Source organism: Maniola jurtina, chromosome 7 (assembly GCF_905333055.1).
Source record: "Maniola jurtina chromosome 7, ilManJurt1.1, whole genome shotgun sequence".
NCBI classification, from domain to species: domain Eukaryota; kingdom Metazoa; phylum Arthropoda; class Insecta; order Lepidoptera; family Nymphalidae; genus Maniola; species Maniola jurtina.
In genome coordinates this window covers 12,666,415-12,689,183 of record NC_060035.1, presented here as the reverse complement: position 1 = coordinate 12,689,183, position 22,769 = coordinate 12,666,415, and the positions used below count along the sequence as shown (strand labels likewise).

Below are 22,769 nucleotides of genomic sequence, written 5' to 3'. Positions count from 1 at the left end.
GATAGCTAACATCCGCTAAGAAAGGATTTTTGCAAATTCAGCCTCTAAGGGCGCAAAAATATAGGTGTTTGGTGCTTGCCGCTATAACATTTAATTATTAAAAAAAAATCGGCGCCATGAAAATTTCAAAAAATTAAAAAGTGTTAAGTATTTCTTGTGGGATGGTACGGAACCCTTCGTGTGTGAGTCTGACTCGACCTTGACCGATTTCCATAATATTGATATGGGTATAGGATGTAGTTACTTAGGTAGGTATATAAGCCTTTGCCTCGTCATAATGTTTAAAGACGACCATTTTACACGTAATTGCGATGATCGATTCATTCATAATTCATGCAGCGTCGTCTTTTCCAAACACCATTATGTTTTTTATTTATTTTGATTTGCGTTCATTTGTTTACCGTAAAAGATTCAAATGCAAATTAGAGTAGCTCGTGATCAATTATCTTGGAATTAATGTAGATATTAAGTAAATATACTTCTAGTCCACAACTCTAGCACAGCTCTAGTCTATGGTAAACCCCCTCACACCCCCTCCACTAGACCAACAAACAGACCAACTTCTGTGTAGTCGCAATAGACGGTTATTCTGAACAAACATTTTTTGGGCTAAGACTTGATATCCATTTAACTGGTTTTAATTATTTCAATGAGTTAGATACTCTATCAAACGAGTCGTATGGAGATTGAAGCCCTTCCACACAATGAAATTTTGTAGATACATTCTAGATTTCCGTTAAAATATTTAGTTGCCAAGTTACGGTCTCAAGAATTTACATAGGTACAAATCTTTAATCCCGTGTGATTTTAAATTAGTTATTTTACCGGACCTCTGGATATACAGACATAGATAAATAATACTTTGTGGAAAGTGTCTAAAGAATTATTTATTTTATTTTGTTCATTTATTCATAAAAGAAAGAGCAACCGCCGAGTTTCTTGATGGTTCTTCTCGGTAGGAAAGGCGTTCCGAACCAGTGGTAGATGCTTTTGACGAAACAAAAAAATTTTTTTTTGAATTTTGTAATTATATCGAGTTTGATTGGCCATCAAACTACGTTTGTTTGGAGCATGCTACGAATAAACTCCTCTTAATGGGTTATTGCTATTTGCTAACGCTTGACTTGCGCACGCGCAATTCAAACAGCGAAGAGCGAAGGCTTGCCTATATGTCGCAATAACAGCCGTTCAGCTTACATAAGAGTGACAAAGTCACTGTCATTGCCGTGATGTGATGTAAATAGTCGTTGAGCGTTTGAACTTTGCCGTATGTTACACTTCTTTTTCATTGCTTATCATCATCATCATCATGATCAACCCATTTCCGCCCCACTACTGAGTACGGGTCTCCTCTCAGAATGAGAAGGGTTTAGGCCATAGTCTGCCACGCTGGCCCAATGCGGATTGGCAGACTTCACACACCTTTGAGAAAATGGAGAACTCTCAGGCATGCAGGTTTCCTCACGATGTTTTCCTTCACCGTTAAAGCAAGTGATATTTAATTGCTTAAAGCGCACATAACTGAAAAGTTAGTGGTGCGTGCCCGGGATCGAACCCCCGACCTCCGATTCGAAGGCGGACGTTCTAACCACTAGGCTACCACAGCTTTTTGCTTATGTAATTGTGTATTTAAGTACATAATTATTGTAAATTGATGTGTATTATTTAGAAATTTCCTTGAGTGTAGGTAAAACACTGTAAAAAAATATAAATTGTAACACTTTGTTTTTAAAAACTGGCTGCTCTTTTAAGGTTTCGTACATAATTATGATTATCATATTTTGTGTACGAAATATTTCTTTTCCGAACTAGAACATCGCAATAAACCGGGAATGAAAATCCCAAAAATGTTCGTCTGTTAATATAATATCATTGTTCGTCTTGGTATAAAATTGTTTGAAAGCTGTGACCAATCACAGCTTTTAAGCTACTTTATAAATCGTTGTTTTCAGTATTTGTTGTTCAGATACAGTAAGAGGCTATATAGTACATAACACAGTTATGGTACAGTATAATATGACACTAAAATTTCGTATTCCTAACTACTTAGTTTAGTTCTTAACCCCCGACCCTAAAAGAGGGGTGTTATAAGTTTGACGTGTGTATCTGTGTATCTGTCTGTGGCATCGTAGCTCCTAAACGAATGAACCGATTTTGTTTATTTTGTTTGAAAGGTGGCTTGCTCGAGAGTGTTCTTAGCTATAATCCAACAAAATGGGTTAAGCCGTTTGAAAGTTATCAGCTCTTTTCTAGTAACTGTCACCTTCACTTGTCGGTGGTGTTATAAATTATTAATTTACACTTGTTAGTTTTGAGAACTTGAGAACTCTATGGAGATACTCTTAGGTATGCAGGTTTCCTCACGATGTTTTTCTTCAAAGCAAGCGGTGTAAAGAGTGCCTATTCAATTAAAAAATATATATATAAAAGATAATTAATCCTTTTCGACCTTAGGTATCACAGCCAGCCCTGACCTCTTACTTGCCCAATGCCCGCTAACATTCACTCGCGGGTCAAAGTGAATCACTAAATTGCTTAATTGAAAACGAAACAAAAATACGCTTAGCTTGTAACTTTAATTTACTGTTATTTGGCAACCGCGATTGTTCTTCGTAAGTTAATTAAAATTGCAACATTTGATAAATCAAGATCCCGGTGAACTTTATCTTTGTCTTTGTTAGCCCTTACTTATCCATTTGATCTGTACACATTCAAAATAATGGTCAGTTAATCCCAAATTTAACAGGGCTCTCTCCGTCACTCGTTTCATACAATCGTAGTTCCAATTTCATTTGAATATTAAGCAACCAAAGTCCATGAAATTTTGCAGACATATTCTAGAAACTAATATCTGTGTCTGTGGTGTTTTAGATTTTTCTAAAAAGATCTAGTTTTAAAATTACAGGGGCTCAAAGATTTGTATGAAATTTTTAAGACCGCGTAACTTTGAAACCGGATATTTTAACAGAAATCTGGAAAACCACAGACATAGATATTAGTTACTAGAATATATCTGCAAAATTTCATGGACTTTGGTTGCTTAATATTCAAATGAAATTGGAATTACGATTGTATGAAACGAGTGACGGAGAGAGCCCTCTTCTTTCTCAATAACTTTTATACATGGCATAATATTGTATATCAAATCTGTTAAAGAACAAGCGCCGAGTTTCTTGCTGGTTCTTCTCGATAGGAAAGGCATTCCGAACCAGTGGTAGATGCTTTTCACGATTGAAAAGTACTTGTAAAAATTTAATTGAATAAAAATTTTGAATTTTGAATTTTTTGGATTTCTTGATGCTATGTTTCAAATACCAGCTAAAGCTAACTCATATTTCACTTGATGAAAACATCGAGAGGAAACCTGCATGCCTGAGAGTTGGATCACAATCTAACATCTGAAACTCTCAACCCCTCGCTGGCCCACTACTGAGCACGGATCTCTACTCAGAATCAAAAAGGTTTAGGCCACAGACCACTGGCAGATTTTACACACCTTTGAGAACAAAACAGAGAACTTTCAGGCATATAGAAACCGTCACGATGTTTTCCATCACCGTTAAAACATACATACAACCGACATAACATACTAATCAAGCAAAAAAAAATATAGTTATGTAGCATGGTATTGACAAGTGTTCATTAATCAATCAAAACTATTAAAAGTAATTGGACTGTTTGCGTGGGTGGGTACAAGATTAATGTTAAACATAGTAGGTACTGCCTAGTTACATGTACAACTCTATTAAAAATCTCTGTTACTTATTTTACCTTCATAAACAACTTTGTGTCAAGGGCCTATGTTTATGTGTATCACGGTAACTTTGCTTTAAAGAGTGCTATGTGTGAAACGGCTAAAATTTTTAGAATTTGTTCTTCTGTGTGTCATAACCATTTTGAAATTAACCTATAGTAATTTAGTTTCTTTATTAAGTTATAAAGGTAAATATATAAGAACTGTAAGGTTGAAATATAAAACAGTTAAAGAAATCTATTTCCGTTATATAGAAGGATACCTACCTATTTATATTTTGGGGGAAAAATAGCGAGCAAACGAACAGCTATTCCACTAATGTAAATGTTAAGTGATTACCGCGGTCCATGAACATTTGCAGCACCATAGGAATCGCCAATGCGTTGCTGGCTTTTCATGAATTTGTTGATCCGCGCCTTGAATAACCCCATGTTGTAATCTAGTGAGAGAATTGCTGAAGGGAATTGACCCCACAGTTTGAATGTTCACGTGGGTACGACGATAGTGCAACGGGTGTTGCATTATCGTCGTACCGCCTCCTGGCACAAGCTTTACGCTTAACTGGAGGGGCAAGGGGAGTATTACTCATGGTTAGCATGGCAAATATTCTTTAAAAAAATGTGAGTGGATAAAGATCTGGCACTGTAGGTGGTCGAAGTGTGTAATTGTTTTACTCTCACCACCTATAGATGGTACGCGGTGTAGGCGTAGCTTTAGAGTTTAGAGTATTGTCGGTTGGTGTGAACAAAAAGTTGAAGTAAGGAAAAGCAGTTTAACTGACGCTCGCTCACAGTCGGTACTAACAATACGTTAAGTGTGAACGAGCGTTAAGATAATACAATATTCCTTGAAGTTGTTGACCTTATCGTAATCGTCCATTGTTTATGTGTGAAATTCATTGCAATGTTGAAAATGTTTCAGCAATGTTATACTTAAGTGTCCTCTGGCTATTAAGATTAAGTGGCATGAGACGTCCGCGAAATTCAAATTTAATTTGGTTTTTCACAATTTGTAAACTACTACAACAACGTAGGCTTATGGTATTTTAATGGCGACAATGGCAGTATCATCCTCACAGGTTTATATAAAAACTTTACTTGAAAGGGTCCAGTTTAAGAAACAAATTCTAGTATTGACTATTCTCACAAGTTAGTCGATACTAGAATTAATTTCTTAGAACTTTGACTTTGACACAGTCCCAAACAGGACCTCTCATAAAATATAATATAGACTTCGATTTCTCTAGATGCTCTAGAATTAATATTATATTTTCTCTACCATACCTAATCCATTAACCTAAATCAATTTCAAAGCAAAATGATACGCAGTTTTGTCCAAAGCGTACTCACTACTCAGTATCAGTAGAAAATCTGACCAATACAAATATCGAGTGATTGCATTGATTCAAGATAGTAGTACTACAGTGTGACAGCAAGAATCTAAAATAAATATGTCAAGAAATTAAAATATTATGTTTAAGGGGAAAGCTAAACGTTCTAGATTTCAATGATGGTAAAATAAATAAGCCAGATAGATTGATGAAAATCTTTTTTTAATGATATTTGAGTGAGCGAGCAGGCGAGTTACGTAATGTTACATACAATTAGTATTTTCAAGCGAAGGAGAAACCGCAAATGCTTTGCTGGCTTTTTAGGAATTCATTGATCCCATTTTGAAATCTAGCGAGAGAGTTGGTTCAACAATTATTTGCATTTACGTAAAAAAAGACGGCATTCCGAACTACTGGTAAATTATATTATTTTGACGATTCAAAAGCACTTGTAAGAATGAAAATCTAAATTTTCTATCCTGGGCCTGAAATTAGTCCATTATTGGTCGAAATACACCAGACACACTGGTCGTAAGGGTGAATTTACTTCCAGTGTTTTTTTTAAATTGTTTCTATAGAAATTCATATAAATAATTAAAAATTTAGAAAAACCCCCAACACAAAAACCGCTATAAGAAAACTAGAAAAGAGCTGATAACTTTCAAACGGCTGAACCGATTTTCTTCGATTATAGCTAAGAACACTCTCACCTTCAAACAAAAAAAAAACTAAATTAAAATTTGTTTATTCGTTGAGGAGCTACGATGCCACAGACAGATACACACGTCAAACTTATAACACCCCTCTTTTTGGGTCGGGGGTTAATAAATTGCATTAATTGACAGCATTTTGCTTTGTTTTTGATAGCAACTGGGATTTAAAAAAATGTGTTATCTGTTTGCTGTATTCACCATAGTAGTTTTTAATCCACAAATATTTCACGGATTGGCCAATTACCCCAAATGTTAGCAAACTAGCAGTTTAAAAGTTGTGGAATTTATTGTTGCAAGCATGCTCTATAATCAATAATCATGTTCTTGCAATAAAATATTGATTACCTACGATTATCTGCCTAGTATCTTATATTTTATGCCATTCCAATAATAAGATAGGTATAATTATCTTACAAGGTATTTCGAAATAAAAACAATATTTTTGTGATTCAAACAATCGATTACCACTAGGTACCTGAAATTAATTGAAATTAGAAATATGTTTCGAATTTTGCATTTTATCTGCTAGAGATGCATTTCCTTTATTTGTGCTATAAGACCTACCTACCTGCCAAACATGATCTTATGTCAACGGGAAGTACCCTATAGATTTTAATGACAGACACGACGGACGGACGGACAGACAGACAGACATACAGACAACAAAGTGATCCTATAAGGGTTCCGATTTTCCTTTTGAGGTACGGAACCCTAAAAATATTCAATGGAAACCTAATCACTTAACCGTAACTTAAATTTAAACCATTTAAGCCTCATTTATTATTATAGAGCTATTAATAATAATTGACAGTTCTAAGCAAGCCTAGTTTGTTACTTAGAAATCGATCAGATTATTTGAATGGATCAGTTCTGTCGATTCATGCTTGTCATTAAATAAACGAACCTTCAAATCGAATAGTTATGAATGAATATCGTTATGAATTGCATTTTCTGTTGTAATTAATGCTACTCTAAATACCTACTTTTATTAATGTTTGCTTGCGACTGCGTTTCTGTTTTCTGTAGCATGTAAATCTAGATTTTTAGGGTTCCGTTAAAATTCAAAAGAAAAAACGGAACCCTTATAGGTTCACTTTGTTGTCTGTCTGTCTGTCTGTCTGTCCGTCCGTCCGTCGTGTCTGTCAAGAAAACCTATAGGGTACTTCCCGTTGACTTAAATCATGAAATTTGGCAGGTAGGTAGGTCTTATAGCACAAGTAAAGGAATAAATCCGAAAACCGTGAATTTGTGATTGCATTATTTAAAAAAAATTAAAATGTGTTTCAATTTTCAAAGTAAGATAACTATACCAAGTGGGGTATCATATGAAAGGGCTTTACTTGTAAATTCTAAAACAGATTTTTATTTATTTTTAAGCATAACAATTTTTGATTTACCGTGCAATATGTCGGAAAAAATACCCGAGTACGCAACCCTCGGTGCGCGAGTCTGACTCGCACTTGGCCGGTTTTTTCCTTTACTTGTACTGTGAGACCTTACTTCTTGCCCTTGACCCGACACCGAAGGATGAAATTTTATAACCCTCTTAAATAAAAAGATGGCGTAAACACCAAGTTCATAAAACGACATTGTAAGAGTACAAGAAAGACGTTGGTAAAACCGTATATATTAAACAATTGTCCACAACACAAACCACATACCTATTAACGATATAACAGTAAATCATGAGATGGGACCATTGTATATCTTACGTAATTAGTGGACGATTATTCATTTAACTTTGGTTCCATTATTTTTAGGGTTCCGTACCTCAAATGGAAAAAGTAACCAACCCTTATAGGATCACTTTTCCGTTGTCTGTCTGTCAAGACATTTTTTCTCTACGCATGACGCATTCCATGTCATGCGTAGAGAAATCAAGTTTGAAATTATTATCAAATAATTAAATCTACGAATCCTTGGAACTGTAAAAAAGTCAACGCAACAAAAAATACGGCCATTTATGTATATTATTTGACACTCGCATATAAATCAAAACGTATAGATTACTTCCCGTTCAAATCCTAAATTGTGCAGGATTTCTAAATACTATCTTGGGTTTAAATAATAACGCTAATTTTTATGAATAACTTCGTTTAAGTATATTTTCTTATTAGACAATAGTTAAAACTTCACTTTCTTTTATTTGGTTTTTCCTCCATCGACCATCTTAGCCTGGAAACCGCTTTTATAGAACAATAGATTTTAGTAAGTATAAGTTTAATTACAAGACAAAAATGACATTTACAAGTAGATATTCATAAACATTATTTCTTCCACGAGGCATAATTTAAGGAAGGAATAGAAAACCGGTTAGGTTTTTGTGGCAAAACACTGCCGGGTTTTAAATCTTATATGATTATTATAATTTGTTTGGCACTTTTTATGATTTTTGATTTTAGAAATCAGTCAAATGCTCATTTTGAACAAGGCATAAATACTTAATTCGACTAATAATCAACTTCTAATTAAAACTACGATAACTGATAACATAATTGGCAAATTCTTTGCAGCATGAAGTAATTCGTTTGGTTATTTTGTGCATATTTTGTGGTTTATCAATGATCAAAGAATAATACCGTCTCATGAGATAGTAAAATAATTTAAACCTATCTAGCTTTTTCCTGCTACTTTTTCAAATCAGAATGAATCTACCAGCAAAGTCAACGTCAAAGTCAAAATCATTTATTCAAAACTAGCTGATGCCCGCGACTTCGTTCGCGTAGATGTAGTTTTTTAAAAATCCCGTGGGAACTCTTTGATTTTCCGGGATAAAAAGTAGCCTATGTGCTAATCCAGAGTATAATCTATCTCCATTCCAAATTTCAGCCAAATCCATACAGTAGTTTTTGCGTGAAGGAGTAACAAACATACACACACACACACACACACACACACACACACACATACACAAACTTTCGCCTTTATAATATCAGTGTGATAGGTAACATTGTAACCATTTAGTAATTCAATTGTTGAATATCGCGTTGAATATTCAAAATCGTTAGTTTCTACACCCATTGGTTTGAGCTGTAGTACTACTGTACTATGAATATGGCAATCAATAACATCCTACTAATATTATAAACGCGAAAGTTTGTAAGAATGTATGGATGGATGTTTATTACTCTTTCACGCAAAAATTACTTGACTAATTTGGCTGAAATTTGGAATAGAGATAAACTATATACCCTGGATTAACACATAGGCTACTTTTTATCCCGGAAAATCAAAGAGTTCCAACGGGATTTCGAAAAACCAAAATCCACGCGATTCTAAAACACATTTTTTACTTATTTTTATGCATAAGTGTTTTTGATTTATCAAGCAAAATGTCAAAAAAATACCCGAGCACGGGACCCTCGTTGCGCGAGTACGACTCGCACTTGGCCGGTTGAAGTCGCGAGCATCGTCTAGTGAAGAAATTAATTATATCTGACTTAGTTTTAGATCTAGTATAACAAAAGGCGTAATAAGGTTGTATAGAGATCAGAGAAGCGCGTAAGAAGGGCAACCTTAAGGCTACCTCCAAAGGTCACCGACCAATTAGGCATGAAACACATCGTGTGCTTCTTTGGCCTGTTATAATCGCCCGTTCGCCTTTGACACGATTTAACTGTTGTATTAGGTATAGATTATGATCGTACTTTCATAATTAGATGAATAAATTATGATTGCTATCACAATTAGAATTATCAAGATTTTTGTTGTTTATGAAATCACTTATACAGTTTGCTGCATATATTAGACTCGATTTGCAATACTTTATGCATATCCTCCTCAGTCCTATCTTTAGCAAAATAGTGAGGATTTTTTAGCCTAAGTGTAGCGTTGTTTTATTAAACTATCGACCGGCCCCGGCTTCGCACGGGTTACTTATTACAGTTTTATAGTGATCTCTAATTTTTTGAAAATAAAATATAGCCTATGTTACTCAGGCTAATAAGGCTATAATGTAGAGTTCCAGAGATTACCCCCTTTAAACAAACTTTCCAACATTTTGCACGACACAACACATAAGTACATAAAAATAAATAAAAATCTGTTTTAGAATGTATACGTAAAGTCCTTTCATATAATACCCCACTTGGTATAGTTATCTTACTTTGAAAATTAAAACACATTTTAAATTTTTTTTTAAATGATGTAACCACAAATTCACGGTTTTCAGATTTATTCCTGTACTTGTGCTATAAGACCTACCTACCTGCCAAATGATTCTAGGTCAACGGGCATTACCCTCTATACCCTTCTTGATAGACACGACGGACGGACGGACGGACCGACAGACAGACAGACAGCAAAGTGATCCTATAAGGGTTCCGTTTTTCCTTTTGAGGTACGAAACCCTAAAAATTCACATTCATTTTTCAACTTGCATGCCGGTTGTGTAACGCAATTCGCACATCGATATTATGACCAGGTGCGGTAGGTCACGGGCATAGTAATGCAATAACGGCTTATAATTATAGTAACCAGTGTTTGTTTCGTGACTCAGCGAGATTTTTAAGATTTTTTGTCAATCACGATTTCATGTCTTTAACAGACAAGAAACGTGTCAACCTGTCTACGGTCTTTGTATTGAAAAGCCGCTCACCTAATTCAGGAAAAATCAAATTTTTCCACATTTTTTAGTAATAATATCTCAAAAAATATTTTTTGGAGTTAGCCTTTTTGACGACTTTTTGCCAACATGACGCTGGGCAAAAGCGTCATAAGAGTACTAAGATTGGAAATACCTGTGCAAGATTTATAGTAATATTATGTATGTATATCCAACATCTGACGTCAATGTGTCGAAACAAAAAACATCACAATTTTTTTAAAAATAATCGGTCAAGTGCGAGTCGGACTCGCACATGAAGGATTCCGTACAATCGCACAAGGAATACAATTTTTTTAAAGTTTTTTTAATGGAAATTTTGCTTATCGCATCAATAGAAATACACATTCTGTGAAAATTTCAACTTTAGCTATTACGGTTCACGAGATATAGCCCTCTGCTAGACAGACAGACGGATGGATGGACAGCGGAGGCTTAGGAATTATTATGTAAAGTACAGTAGGTATGCAAACTCTATTTTCGTGCTTGCTTGTGGATAGAAACAAAACGGAATTAATATGGAGACATATTGCATTAATTAGCCACGTATTGTTAGAGTTCTAGTTCACATAACAATGGACATTTCCACCATAGTTACAAAATATCACCATTTAAAAAATTATCACTAGGTACACATTGTAAAATACATATATAATACATAGGTAAGTTACAAGTTAGTAGGGTTGCCAAGCATGTTGTACAGTAATAAGTATTTTGGTTCTGTGTAGGGGACGTCGGGGGAATTGCGGACGTGGGGTAAATACGTACTAACAGATATCTACTCTATATATCTACTCAACTCCTTTCCACCACAACCGACCGACACAATCACTCGTTACTCTTCGTCATTTTTCAAAAATTCACGACGGAAACCTGCGTACGATTTTCAAGTAAAATGATATCAAACATTTTTGTGAATTTTGATCCAATTTTATCCATACTTCCATACTAATACTATAAATGTGAAAGTATGTCTGTCTCTCTGACTGTATGTCTGTTTGATTTTGATTAAAAATACAGAGTTAGCTTGCATCCCGGGGAAGGACATAGGCTACTTTTATCCCGGAAAATCAAAGAGTTCCCACGGAATTTTTAAAAAACCTAAATCCACGCGGACGAAGTCGCGGGCATTATCTTGTACTATGTAATATATACCTACTGTTGAAGAAGTTTATAAGAATTTTAAAATACTATAATTCAGTTTGATGGATCATTCTTTTTTGTTAATAAACAAATCCTTTACTTTGTAAATCATTTTCCTAAAAAAATGGTCTAAAAACAGAAACAAAATAAATTGAAACACTTTTTAATTTTTTTTTCTGTGATATAACCACAAATTCACGGTTTTTGGATTTATTCTTTTACTTGTACCTACGTACCTTTCAATACCTATAGGTCAACAAGAAGTACTCTATATGTTTTCTTGACAGACACGACAGACAGACATACAGACAGACAGACAACAAAGTGATCCTATAAGGATTCCGATTTTCCTTTTGAGGTACGGAACCCTAAAAAACGCCTATTCTGAAAAATACTATAATCAGTCGCAAAAATGTTGGCAACCCTATTCGTAAAATATAGTTTTTAATAGTTTGGAATGTTTTGAAACAGTTTTTTGTTAGTTATCGTGTGAATATGAATTGAGTTGTTGTCAATTGCCTGGTCAATTGCGTGTCGTGTTACAGTTTTTTTTTTGTTGTTATTATGTTATTTGATTTTGATCAGCTCTTTGTTGGAGTATAATTGAATTAAAATTAATTGATTTATTGAATTAAGACACGTTTCTTATATATAATATACATTACGTTTTTTTCTTTCATTATCAATTTCAATGATTTCATTATTATCTCAACCCACATAGGCCACTACTGAAAACGGGTCTTCGCTCAGAATGAGAAGGATTAGACCTTAGAGAGTGCATCAAAGGAACGAATATATTATGCAGCTTTTTATCCTGGAAAATCAGAAAGTTTCCACGAGACTTTTAGAAATCTAAATCCACGTGGATGGTATTAGGTCCGGGTATCTTTAAAACAAGAGTGAATAGGCACCTTCTAGGTAAACGCGTCCCATCTTAGACCACATCATCACTTTCCATCAGGTGTGATTGTGGTCAAGCGCTTGCCTATAGTGAATAAAAAAAAGAAAAAAAAAGGTAGGTATGTAGGTATACACTGATCGTAAAGCAATTATCTCGATTTTATGTTATGATCTGATGTTGTTTCGATGTAATGTAAAAACTAAATTGAGTCAATTTTGCTGCTGTTTTTATAGACCTCTATAATAATAATGTATATTAGGCTACATAAAAAAAAAGATTGTCGTTATTTTGTGTCTCAGTCTTATGCCAAAGCAAAATAGCTATGTGGGATGAAGATATAATATTATGGCCTTGAATTTGGTAGTGCAAATCTTTGTTTATTGTTTGGAACCATATAAAAATGCGGATACAAAGCATTTACTTACCTTTATCAGGAAACAACGGTTATAAAGTGGTGTGTGTATGCATATGGGTGTCATTTATGGGTGTTTTCGAGTGCTAATTTTGCAAATTGATATCCATTTTTAACCCCCGACCCAAAAAGAGGGGTGTTATAAGTTTGACGTGTGTATCTGTCTTTGGCATCGTAGCTCCTATACTAATGAACCGATTTTAATTTAGTTTTTTTTGAAAGGTGGCTTGATCGAGAATGTTCTTAGCTATAATCCAAGAAAATCGATTCAGCCGTTTGAAAGTTATCCGATCTTTTCTAGTTCTAACTGTAACCTTTACTTGTCGGGGGTGTTATAAATTTTTAATTTACACTCGTAATTATCAATAGTAGACGGCAGTATTAATTGATTTGAAGTTTCAGTTCATTTCCGAGTAACACCGGTACGCAAGGATTTTTTTTAGTTTAAAGTTTTTAATCCTATCACTATATGCTAAGCCTCCGCTGTCCGTCCGTCTGTACATCCATCTGTCCGCCCATCCGTCTTGTGAACCGTAATAAGTACAGAGTTGAAATTTTCACAAAATGTGTAGGTACTATTTCTAATTCCGTTATAACAACAATAATGGAAAAAATTTCAAAATGAGCGCCATGAAAATTGAAAAAAAATCAAAAAGTAGCCTATTATTTCTTGTACGATCGCACTTGACCGATTTTTGGTTTTGTATCGAGTTTAAAATCAGAACAGTACCTTCTTACTTACTAAAGAAGTTTTCGCTTCTAAATCTCGAATCGATTTTGCATAAAGTTGATCCTTTGTCCTCGTACAAAAAGAATTAAGTTTCCTTGTTTAAATTTAATGTATTCATTAAATTTAAATAAGGAAACTGAGAAAATATTGATATTATGAAATATCTAGTGATAAAATATCTAAGTCCGCTTCCTGCTTGGTCCGTACAGCTGCGATTAGATATTGTGAAAGGGTGACTGATAAAATTTAACGAAAAGAATACCCGGCTCAGTTGGTTGTGTGCTTCTTCTCAGATCGGGGCAAGTTTGAAACCCTCTCGTAATTAATTACGACCATTACCTTACAAATTCAACAATTCACTATCAAAAAGTGTACAATGTTACCCATTTTGAATAAATGGCTCAAGTTTGATACGACTCGATTCTTATTTTCCTTTCTTTCTTGAACTATTTTTTTCTAGCTAAATATTTTGCTCTAGAAAATCAAGAGTTATTTCAATTTTGCCAATATTTCAAATTTATAAAATAGCTAGTGTGAAGAAACAAGTTTACACGTTCCAAAGAAATAGTAGGTAGGTATTAGCCACTTAGGAGCTTAAAAGCTCTTCCGTACTACCATTTCAAGAGTCACTTAGCACCTAAAACTTAGCATATATACGCGAAAATTACATCGGTAACATGACATAATAGTTTTGAAGTACGTCTGTCTGCCTGTCTGTCTGTTCGTTATCTATGCATCGCGCATCGTTCATCCGATTCATAGTATTTTCCATCCATTCCATGTTTGGAATCCACTTCTCAAGTTTATTTATTAGCGGATTCCAAACTAGGATTCTCTGTGTATAACAGACAAATCACTGAAATTTTAAAACAAAAAATACATAATCCATAATCATCTTGCTAGAGCAGCACCAGCAACCAAATTGAAAAACCTGTGTCAAAAATCTCAATATCTCAAAATTTAAAAACCCCCGACACACAAATCTCTATAAGAAAACTAAAAAAGAGCTGATAACTTTCAAACGGCTGAACCGATTTTCTTCGAATAGCTACGAACACTGCCACCTTTCAAACTAAATTAAAATCGGTTCATAAGTTTAGGAGCTACGATGCCACAGATAGATACACAGATACACATAATAAAATTATTGTGATAAAGACACTTAGCATAAGAAACACTACATGAATTTTGATTTTGAAATATTCTTTCAAAATCTCAATTTATTCATACTATGTTTAGACACCTAGAGGGAGTACTCTAGAGCGAATTAAGATATTTTCATGATGATTCATTTTAGTACTAAACTTAATAAATTAACTTTTTTTTTTCGTATTATTTTGCGTAATGGCTTGTAATAATGCTGTACCAATACAATGCATTTCGGCAATGATACGTGGAATTAACAAAATTCACGATATTGTCTGTCGCAATAGCTAACGACTCATTAGATAAATGGAAGGAATCTTGTGGCCGTCGCAAAAAAGAGAAAGCAATTTGAGTCGCGGAAATCTGAAGGATAATTACCTTTTACGTAGTAGACTAATTTACTTTAATTAACTTTAATATCAATATATTTTTTGAATGCCAGTTTCCGAGTGTCGGCCGCCGAGGTGATGTGTGTTACCTTCCGATCGAGAATACCACTAGTTGCAAAGGTTCCATCGTCCTCGACATAACTCAGACCTTGATATTCTTCCCTTTTGCAACTGTGGTGTCAGTTTTGATATTTTTTAAAAGTTCTTTGTTTAAGTGGTTTTACTTTTGCTAATATTGAAGCTTACTTTTGTGAATTCAAGACTTGTTTTGAAGAAGTGTTTCATTTTTTGAAAATTTTCAATATTTTCTCCTAAGGTAAGTGTGTGTACTTAGTTCTACAAATGTTTTATTATAGAGATTTTTTGTGCGATTGTGAGCAAGTTAGTTGTCATTATGCTATCCATACTTTATTATAATATTATAAATGCGAAAGTGTGTCTGTCTGTTTGTCTGTCTGTCTGTCTGCTACGTTTTCACGACCCAACCGCTCTACCAATTTTAATGAAAGGTACAGACTTGACTTATCCCGGGGAAGGACGAAGGCTACTTTTTATCCCGAAAAATCAAAGAGTTCATCAGATTTTTACAAAACCTAAATCCACGCGGATGAAATCGCGGGCGTCATCAAGTTATAACTTATAAGTAAGTAATTCAATATAGTAATAATGATTGCTTTAACGGTGAAGGAAAACATCGTGAGAAACTTGCATGCCTGAGAGTTCTTCAAATTTTTTTAAAAGTCCAATCCATACTTGGCCAGCACGGTAGACTATGGCCAAAGTCCTTCTCACTCTGAACGGAGACCCGTGCCCGTTTCAGAAAGGGCTTTTAAAATTTTGCCCTTAGGAGGCAAAATATTGGTTTGAAAGTTTAGTTTACGCGGACAAAGTCGACGGAGTTAGCTAGTAATTACATTATACGGATGAAGTCGCGACAAAAGTTATTCTTGTAATGCCGTGTCTCGTCTCTTATCCATACTAATATTATAAATGCGAAAGTGTGTCTGTCTGTCAGTCTGCTAGCTTTTCACGGCTCAAAAGTTTAACCGATTTATATGAAATTTGGTAGCTTGCGTCCCGGAAATTGACAGAGGCATCTTTTTATCCCGGAAAAGTATAGAGTTCCCAAGGGATTTTAAAAAACCTCAATCCATGCGGACGAAGTCGCGGGCGTCATCTAGGTAGTAATCCATATTTTGTCCGCGCCACATCCACGCACTCGACCCACTTGTTTTCTTTGTAATAATTTCATTTGTACTCACCTTAATTTTTAACCCCCGATCCAAAAAGAGTTATAAGTTTGACGTGTGTATCTGTATATCTGTGTATCTGTCTGTGGCATCGTAGCTCCTAAACTAGTGAACCGATTTTAATTTAGTTTTTTTGTTTGAAAGGTGTCTTGATCGAGAGTGTTCTTAGCTATAAACCAAGAAAATCGGTTAAGCCGTTTGAAATTTATCAGCTCTTTTCTAGTTTCTGTAACCTTCACTTGTCGGGGGTGTTATAAATTTTTAATTTACACTTGTGTATAAATCGTAGTTCTTTATGAATAAGATACCTATTGTATGTATATTGTTTTTCTCATGTAAGTAGATTCTTAATGAGAATAAAGTTTCTTTACCCGTATGTAAAGTTCAAGGTTTAGTCCGCAGCTTATGGTATGGTGATGAAAGTGTTGTCGCAATCGCAAAGGTCGTTCGTGTTTGACCTTGTCCCGACAGAACCGCAAGCTGGAATTGGTATTTGCATTTTAAAAACGAATTAATCCACTTAAAATGCTTCGTGTTTCGAAATTTTATGTTTTGTTTTTACAATAAAAATTAACAAGCAGAACGGATGTTACATTTTGCTGGCTTTATTTAAAACATTCTGTTGAAAATATTCCGTTTTTAAGAATGTATTGTTTTTAAAAGCTTGTCAGTTTTTTTTCTTGTCTCATATTTACCTCGTGCCATATTCAACTTTTATGTTAAACTTTGTTTGATGTATATGTGGATGTATGTAGCTTCAATTGTTCAAAGGCGGAAAAAATTCAAGAGGGCGTTGATTTCATTTTTTCTGTCTGGTAAAGCTCAAGCTATATTATCATCAACCCATTGCTGGGTCACTACTGAGAACGGGTGTCCTCTAGAAGGGTTTAGGCATATGTAGCATTATAGAGCAAGATCCCACTGCCATCTTGCTCACTGCCAACAGATATCTTCAAATTGGTCCAAGGTACAAACTAGCAAATATGCGTACATTAAAAATACACTAGCACTACTCTATCCCACACATTTTGTTTCTCAGAAAATAAGGAACGTCTGGCGGCAGTGGGATCTTAGACCACTTTTTAACCCCGGACCCAAAAAATGGGGTGTTATAAGTTTGACGTGTGTATCTGTGTATCTGTCTGTGACATCATAGCTCCTAAACTAATGAACCGATTTTTTTTATTTTTTATTTGAAAGGTGGCTTGATCGAGAGTATTCTTAGCTATAATCCAAGAAAGTGGGTTCAGCTCAGAAAGTTATCAGCTCTTTTCTAGTTACTGTAATCTTTACTTGTCGGGGGTGTTATAAAATTTACACTTGTAACATGATTCATTCCGTAAAAACTTTAATATACATTCTCGTTAATAATATTGAATGCTTCTAGCTAATGATTAACTAATTTTATTTTAATAACCATATCGGTCCGTACTTACCAGAAAATTACTGTATAATGATACAAAATACGCAAAATACTTGAAAATAATACTTAGCCGGTATTTTCCGTTTGAGTCACTGACCATAACCGGATTTACCTGAAATGACACTTTTAATTATAAATTTTTTACTGTTACTTATTATTATATACGTACCTACCTATCGTTTCTAGCGATTCTTTTATATTATCCAGTTCCTCGATTGATGCATAATTATAATTACAAATATCTCTTTGACGAGGTCGCCTGGCGCAGTGGTTAGCGATGTGATCTTATTAGTAAGAGGTCCCCGGTTCAATTCCCGACAGGGGTTAGGAATTTTATAACTTCTAAATCTCTGGTCTGGTCTGGTGGGAGGCTATTTATAGCCACGGCCGACAAGCAATTTAGCGTTTCGGTACGATATCGTGTTGGGTATGGATTTAATAACTGCCATGGGTTTTCCAGATGAGCCCGATTTCATATTAGACTGCATCATCACTTACCACCAAGTGAGATTGCAGTCAAGGGCTAACTTGAATTTTAAAAAAAAAAAAAACCACCTCCTCTGTACTTTGTATTATCCAAAATATTATGGTCTAATTAATGGATGTTTCTTTGTTCCAGGTGCCCCTTCAAGCTACAACATGTCGATCGTGGATTCCTATAAGAACTTTATGGAAAGGAACAGTGGTAAGTCTTTAATTTAAAGTATAAGTAGTACTTAACTAAGTTTTTAACCGACTTCAAAAAAAGAGGAGGTTCTCAATTTGAAAGAACCTTTTTTTATTTTTCCTCGATTACTCGAAGACGCTTGGACGCTTGGAAAATTCTTTTTTTGTTTGCAAGGGTATATACATTACATATACTTCCCAGATGGTCCCATATAAAGGTGAAGATCTGACGAATATCTTCGTAAATAGATAATGAGGTGCCATAGTGGAGTCTCAAAAAAAAGACAATTTATCACACTAATATTATAAAGGAGAAAGTTTGTGTGTGTGTGTGTGTGTGTGTGTGTGTGTGTGTGTGTGTGTGTGTATGTTTGTTACTCCTTCACGCAACAACTACTAGACGTATTGGGCTGAAATTTAGAATGGAGATAGATTATATTCTGGATTAGCACATAGGCTACTTTTTATCCCGGAAAATCAAAGAGTTCCCACGGAAATTTTAAAAAACCTACATCACGCGAACGAAGTCGCGGGTATCAGCTAGTTTTCCGATAAGGTTGAAATTTTGCAGACACGTGTCATACATATTATATAATTCCATTTGGGGTCACATTTGGTCTTATATGTTTGGTTTTCATGAGTAAGAAAAAACATTTAATTTTTATTTTTATTTAAATTATTATTTTAATAATAGCTACCTAAATACCTAAACTAACTTACTAAGTGCATCGCATCAAGATAAGTTCTAATTTATTACTTTGAAATGACCGGTCAAGAGATCAATGACCTGAGTAAAAAAAGTAAATAATATATTTGACCACTTTTAAACAAAAAATACTCCAAGCACTTATTGTGCGAAATAACTGATTATTTAAATTGTACTCATGGCATTATACATGTAAAAAAACGTTAATTTACAAAGTAAACTAAAAATAATATTAATATCATAATAATAAACTAAATATTAATAATTTATCTACCAACTAAACTAAAAATTCTTAAAACACTCTTTTTCACGCATTGGGGTCAAAACCTCATTTAATAGAGCGAATTTTGCAATGCTAATATTCAACCACGTCAAAGCTCGAGACTCGAGAGCTAAATAGGGTTTCATTTAATTCAATTGCTCTGTGGAATAAACCACAATAAACGAAAACAAAAATGAAATGACCTAGCGTTTAGTATCTAAATAAAGACATGACTGAACACTATAAAGTATAATATTAACTCATAACAAACCTGATTTAACTTAAATTGATAAAAATAAAAATTAAAAATTCATTTCATTTCATTTAGCTGTAACAGTTCCATCAGATTATAATAAAGGACCCAAAGAAATAGAGAAGTTAAGTAAATACCTACCACATTTACACAACAAACTCACTATAAATAGAATGACTTTTTTTTCAATAATATAATATGCTTAATAATATAATAGTATAATAAGTATTTTTGGCTCTTTATTTTAAACTCATGCAACACAAACACGATTAAATACAATTGCATGAATAGAAAAAATCCGAAAACTGCCCCAAAAAGTCGAAAAATATCTAAAAATATACGAGTACCATTGCTTTATTGCCATCTCTTACAGACCGCTGTGGCTGCAGATCATCTCCCGACACATTAGATAGATTTAACAGGGCTCTCTCCGTCACTTACTCCATACAATCGTAGTTCCAATTTCATTTGAATATTAAGCAACCAAAGTCCATGAAATTTTGCAGACATAATATTCTAGAAACTAATATCTATGCCTGTGGTGTTTTAGATTTTTCAAAAAATATGTAGTTTTAAAATTACAGGGGCTCTAAGATTTGTATGTGAATCTTTAAGACCGCGTAACTTTGAAACCGAATATTTCAACAGAAATCTGGAAAACCACAGGCGTGGATATTAGTTTCTAGAATATGTCTGCAAAATTTCATGGACTTTGGTTGCTTAATATTCAAATGAAATTGGAACTACGTTTGTATGGAGCGAGTGACGGAGAGACCCCTCTTAATACACTCCTGAGAACTTGTGATTTTCCACATAGCGCAATTTTCATGCGCAGTGACGATATCCAATATTGCATGTCTATCAGATGACGATAACGATGATGAAAATATGATGCGCATTGTTTCCTTGCCACTAAGAGCAGTAGGGTAGGATTATGTGTAAATATATTGTTATTATTCACCATGTGTTGTACTACACATTTGCAAGAAACGTGATAATTATATAAACGATTTGTAATCAACGCGGTAGGTCCCTTATTTAACATGCAGTGTTTACTTCAATTAATGGGTTATAAGAGGTATAGCAAATTTTTAGACCAAAGATTTTAGGGTTTAATGAAAGATTCATCGAAAACTATTAAGCATAAAAATAAATGAAAAACTGTTTTTGAATGTACTTGTACTTAAAGCCCTTTATGATCGTGTGCCCTTGGTATACTTAGTTATCTTACTCTGAACATTAAAACACATATATTTTTTAAAATGATGTAACTACAAATTCACGGTTTTCGGACTTGTGCTATAAGACCTAACTACCTGCCAATTTTCATGATTCTGGTCAACGGGAAGTACCTACCCTACAGATTTTCTTGACAGACACGACGGATGGACGGACGGACAGACAGACAGACAGAGTACTAAGTCAATAGTAGCTATAAGGTTTCCGTTTTTTCTCTTGAGGTATGGAACCCTAAAACTATAACTATAATATTTTGTTTGGTCATTTTGTTTTGAAGTATAACCACACCTTTATTTCTACACACCTACTAGAATTAAATTATGATCAAACGCAACCGATATAAATAACGTTGACAACACGGAGCTGTGTTACCTAGACACAGCAAGCCGTCCGCGCCCGTCCTGGCGTGCTAGAGAGCCTTTGAACCTTTGAGCCAAGTCTACAGTCACAGTTTACGCCAGTAATTATGAAACTTGTATCAAAACCTTGAGGCAGGCGTTATTGTAGGTATGTAGGTTATAAAACGACTAGGTATGTGACACGGACTGTCGTGGCAGCATGACAAAGAGTTATAAATCCATGCTAATATTATATATGCAAAAGTGTTTCTGTCTGTCTGTCTGCTACGTTTTCATGGCCCAACCTTTAAACCGATTTTAATGTAATTAGGTAAAGACATGAGATACATCCCTGGGAAGGACATAGGACATAGGCTACTTTTTATCCCGGAAAATCAAAGAGTAAAGTAAGAAATAAAGTCACAAGACAACCCATAACAAACAAATAAAATACAATTATATGACGCAGATACGGCTATAGGCAAATTAAACCAAATTTTTGCATTGAAAATAAAAGTTAAAAAATTAAAATATAATGTTTGAAATGGAAACTAAAAATACATTTAAAAGTGGAGCTAAAAATTTTAAAAACTAATCTAAATAAAGCAATATATATGCAATTCTATTTGTCAGGGTTGCCATTCTGTGAGTCAGTGTTGTCTGCAGATATCTTTATGACATAATTGTATCGAATATATTAGACATTAAGTATAGAATATCGGCTGCGTACTTAATATTATGTACGCACTTTACGCATACCAATATTATAATGTATTTAAACGGTCATAATTATTTCACGCATGGTTCTACTTCTTCCGTGTTAATTGCGTTTTGTGGTTCCAGAATGTTTTGTTTACGTTGGAAAAATTTATTCCATTTATAATATTATCATAATTTATTCATACGATTATAATAATAGAAAATATAAATAACTGCTAATGCTTGCACGAGTCGCAACTTGAAATGCAACTCTCGCGCCACGTTTAACGGTTGATGGTAGGTACTGATTATGTCGGAAGCCTTCCCCAAAGTCTCAACAATAACAGCTGGTATCGAATAAACAGAGACAAACACTAATTATATCATCATATCATCGTCATCATCATCAGCCTCTGGACGTCCACTGTTGGACATAGGCCTTTCCTAAAGGGCGCCCGTTAACCTCTCTATAGTAGCCCATCCCATACTACGCTTGCCTATACGCGGCTCCACTCAAGGACTTTCCGGCTTCAACGGCCACCGCCTCTACGACAGGCATGGCCTGCCCACTGTCACTTCAGTTTGCTAACGTTTTGGGCTATGTCAGTGATTTTACATACGTAAGTTTTAATTACGTTAAAAAGAGTAGCAAGCTAATAAGCAAAAGCGCCAAGCCTTGATGTCCAGCGTCATAAATTAACTTTGGCAGTTGCAAAACGATTTTTACTAGAAACAGCCCTTCTATTGGTACCTACAAATTTAGTTCAATGCCTAGAACATATTTGCAACACTGACAATATCAATATGCAAAT

The 22,769-nt window shown here is 34.5% G+C and overlaps 1 protein-coding gene across 1 annotated transcript in view; it reads left to right on the top strand.

The window, feature by feature from the left end:
* Positions 1-22,769, top strand: part of LOC123866681 (elongation of very long chain fatty acids protein AAEL008004) — a 46,172-nt gene that overhangs the window by 12,041 nt on the left and 11,362 nt on the right. Inside the window, exon 2 of the mRNA XM_045908361.1 lies at positions 18,414-18,479. Within this exon, the coding sequence (XP_045764317.1) occupies positions 18,414-18,479 (66 nt within the window). The remainder of the gene's footprint in view (positions 1-18,413; positions 18,480-22,769) is intronic.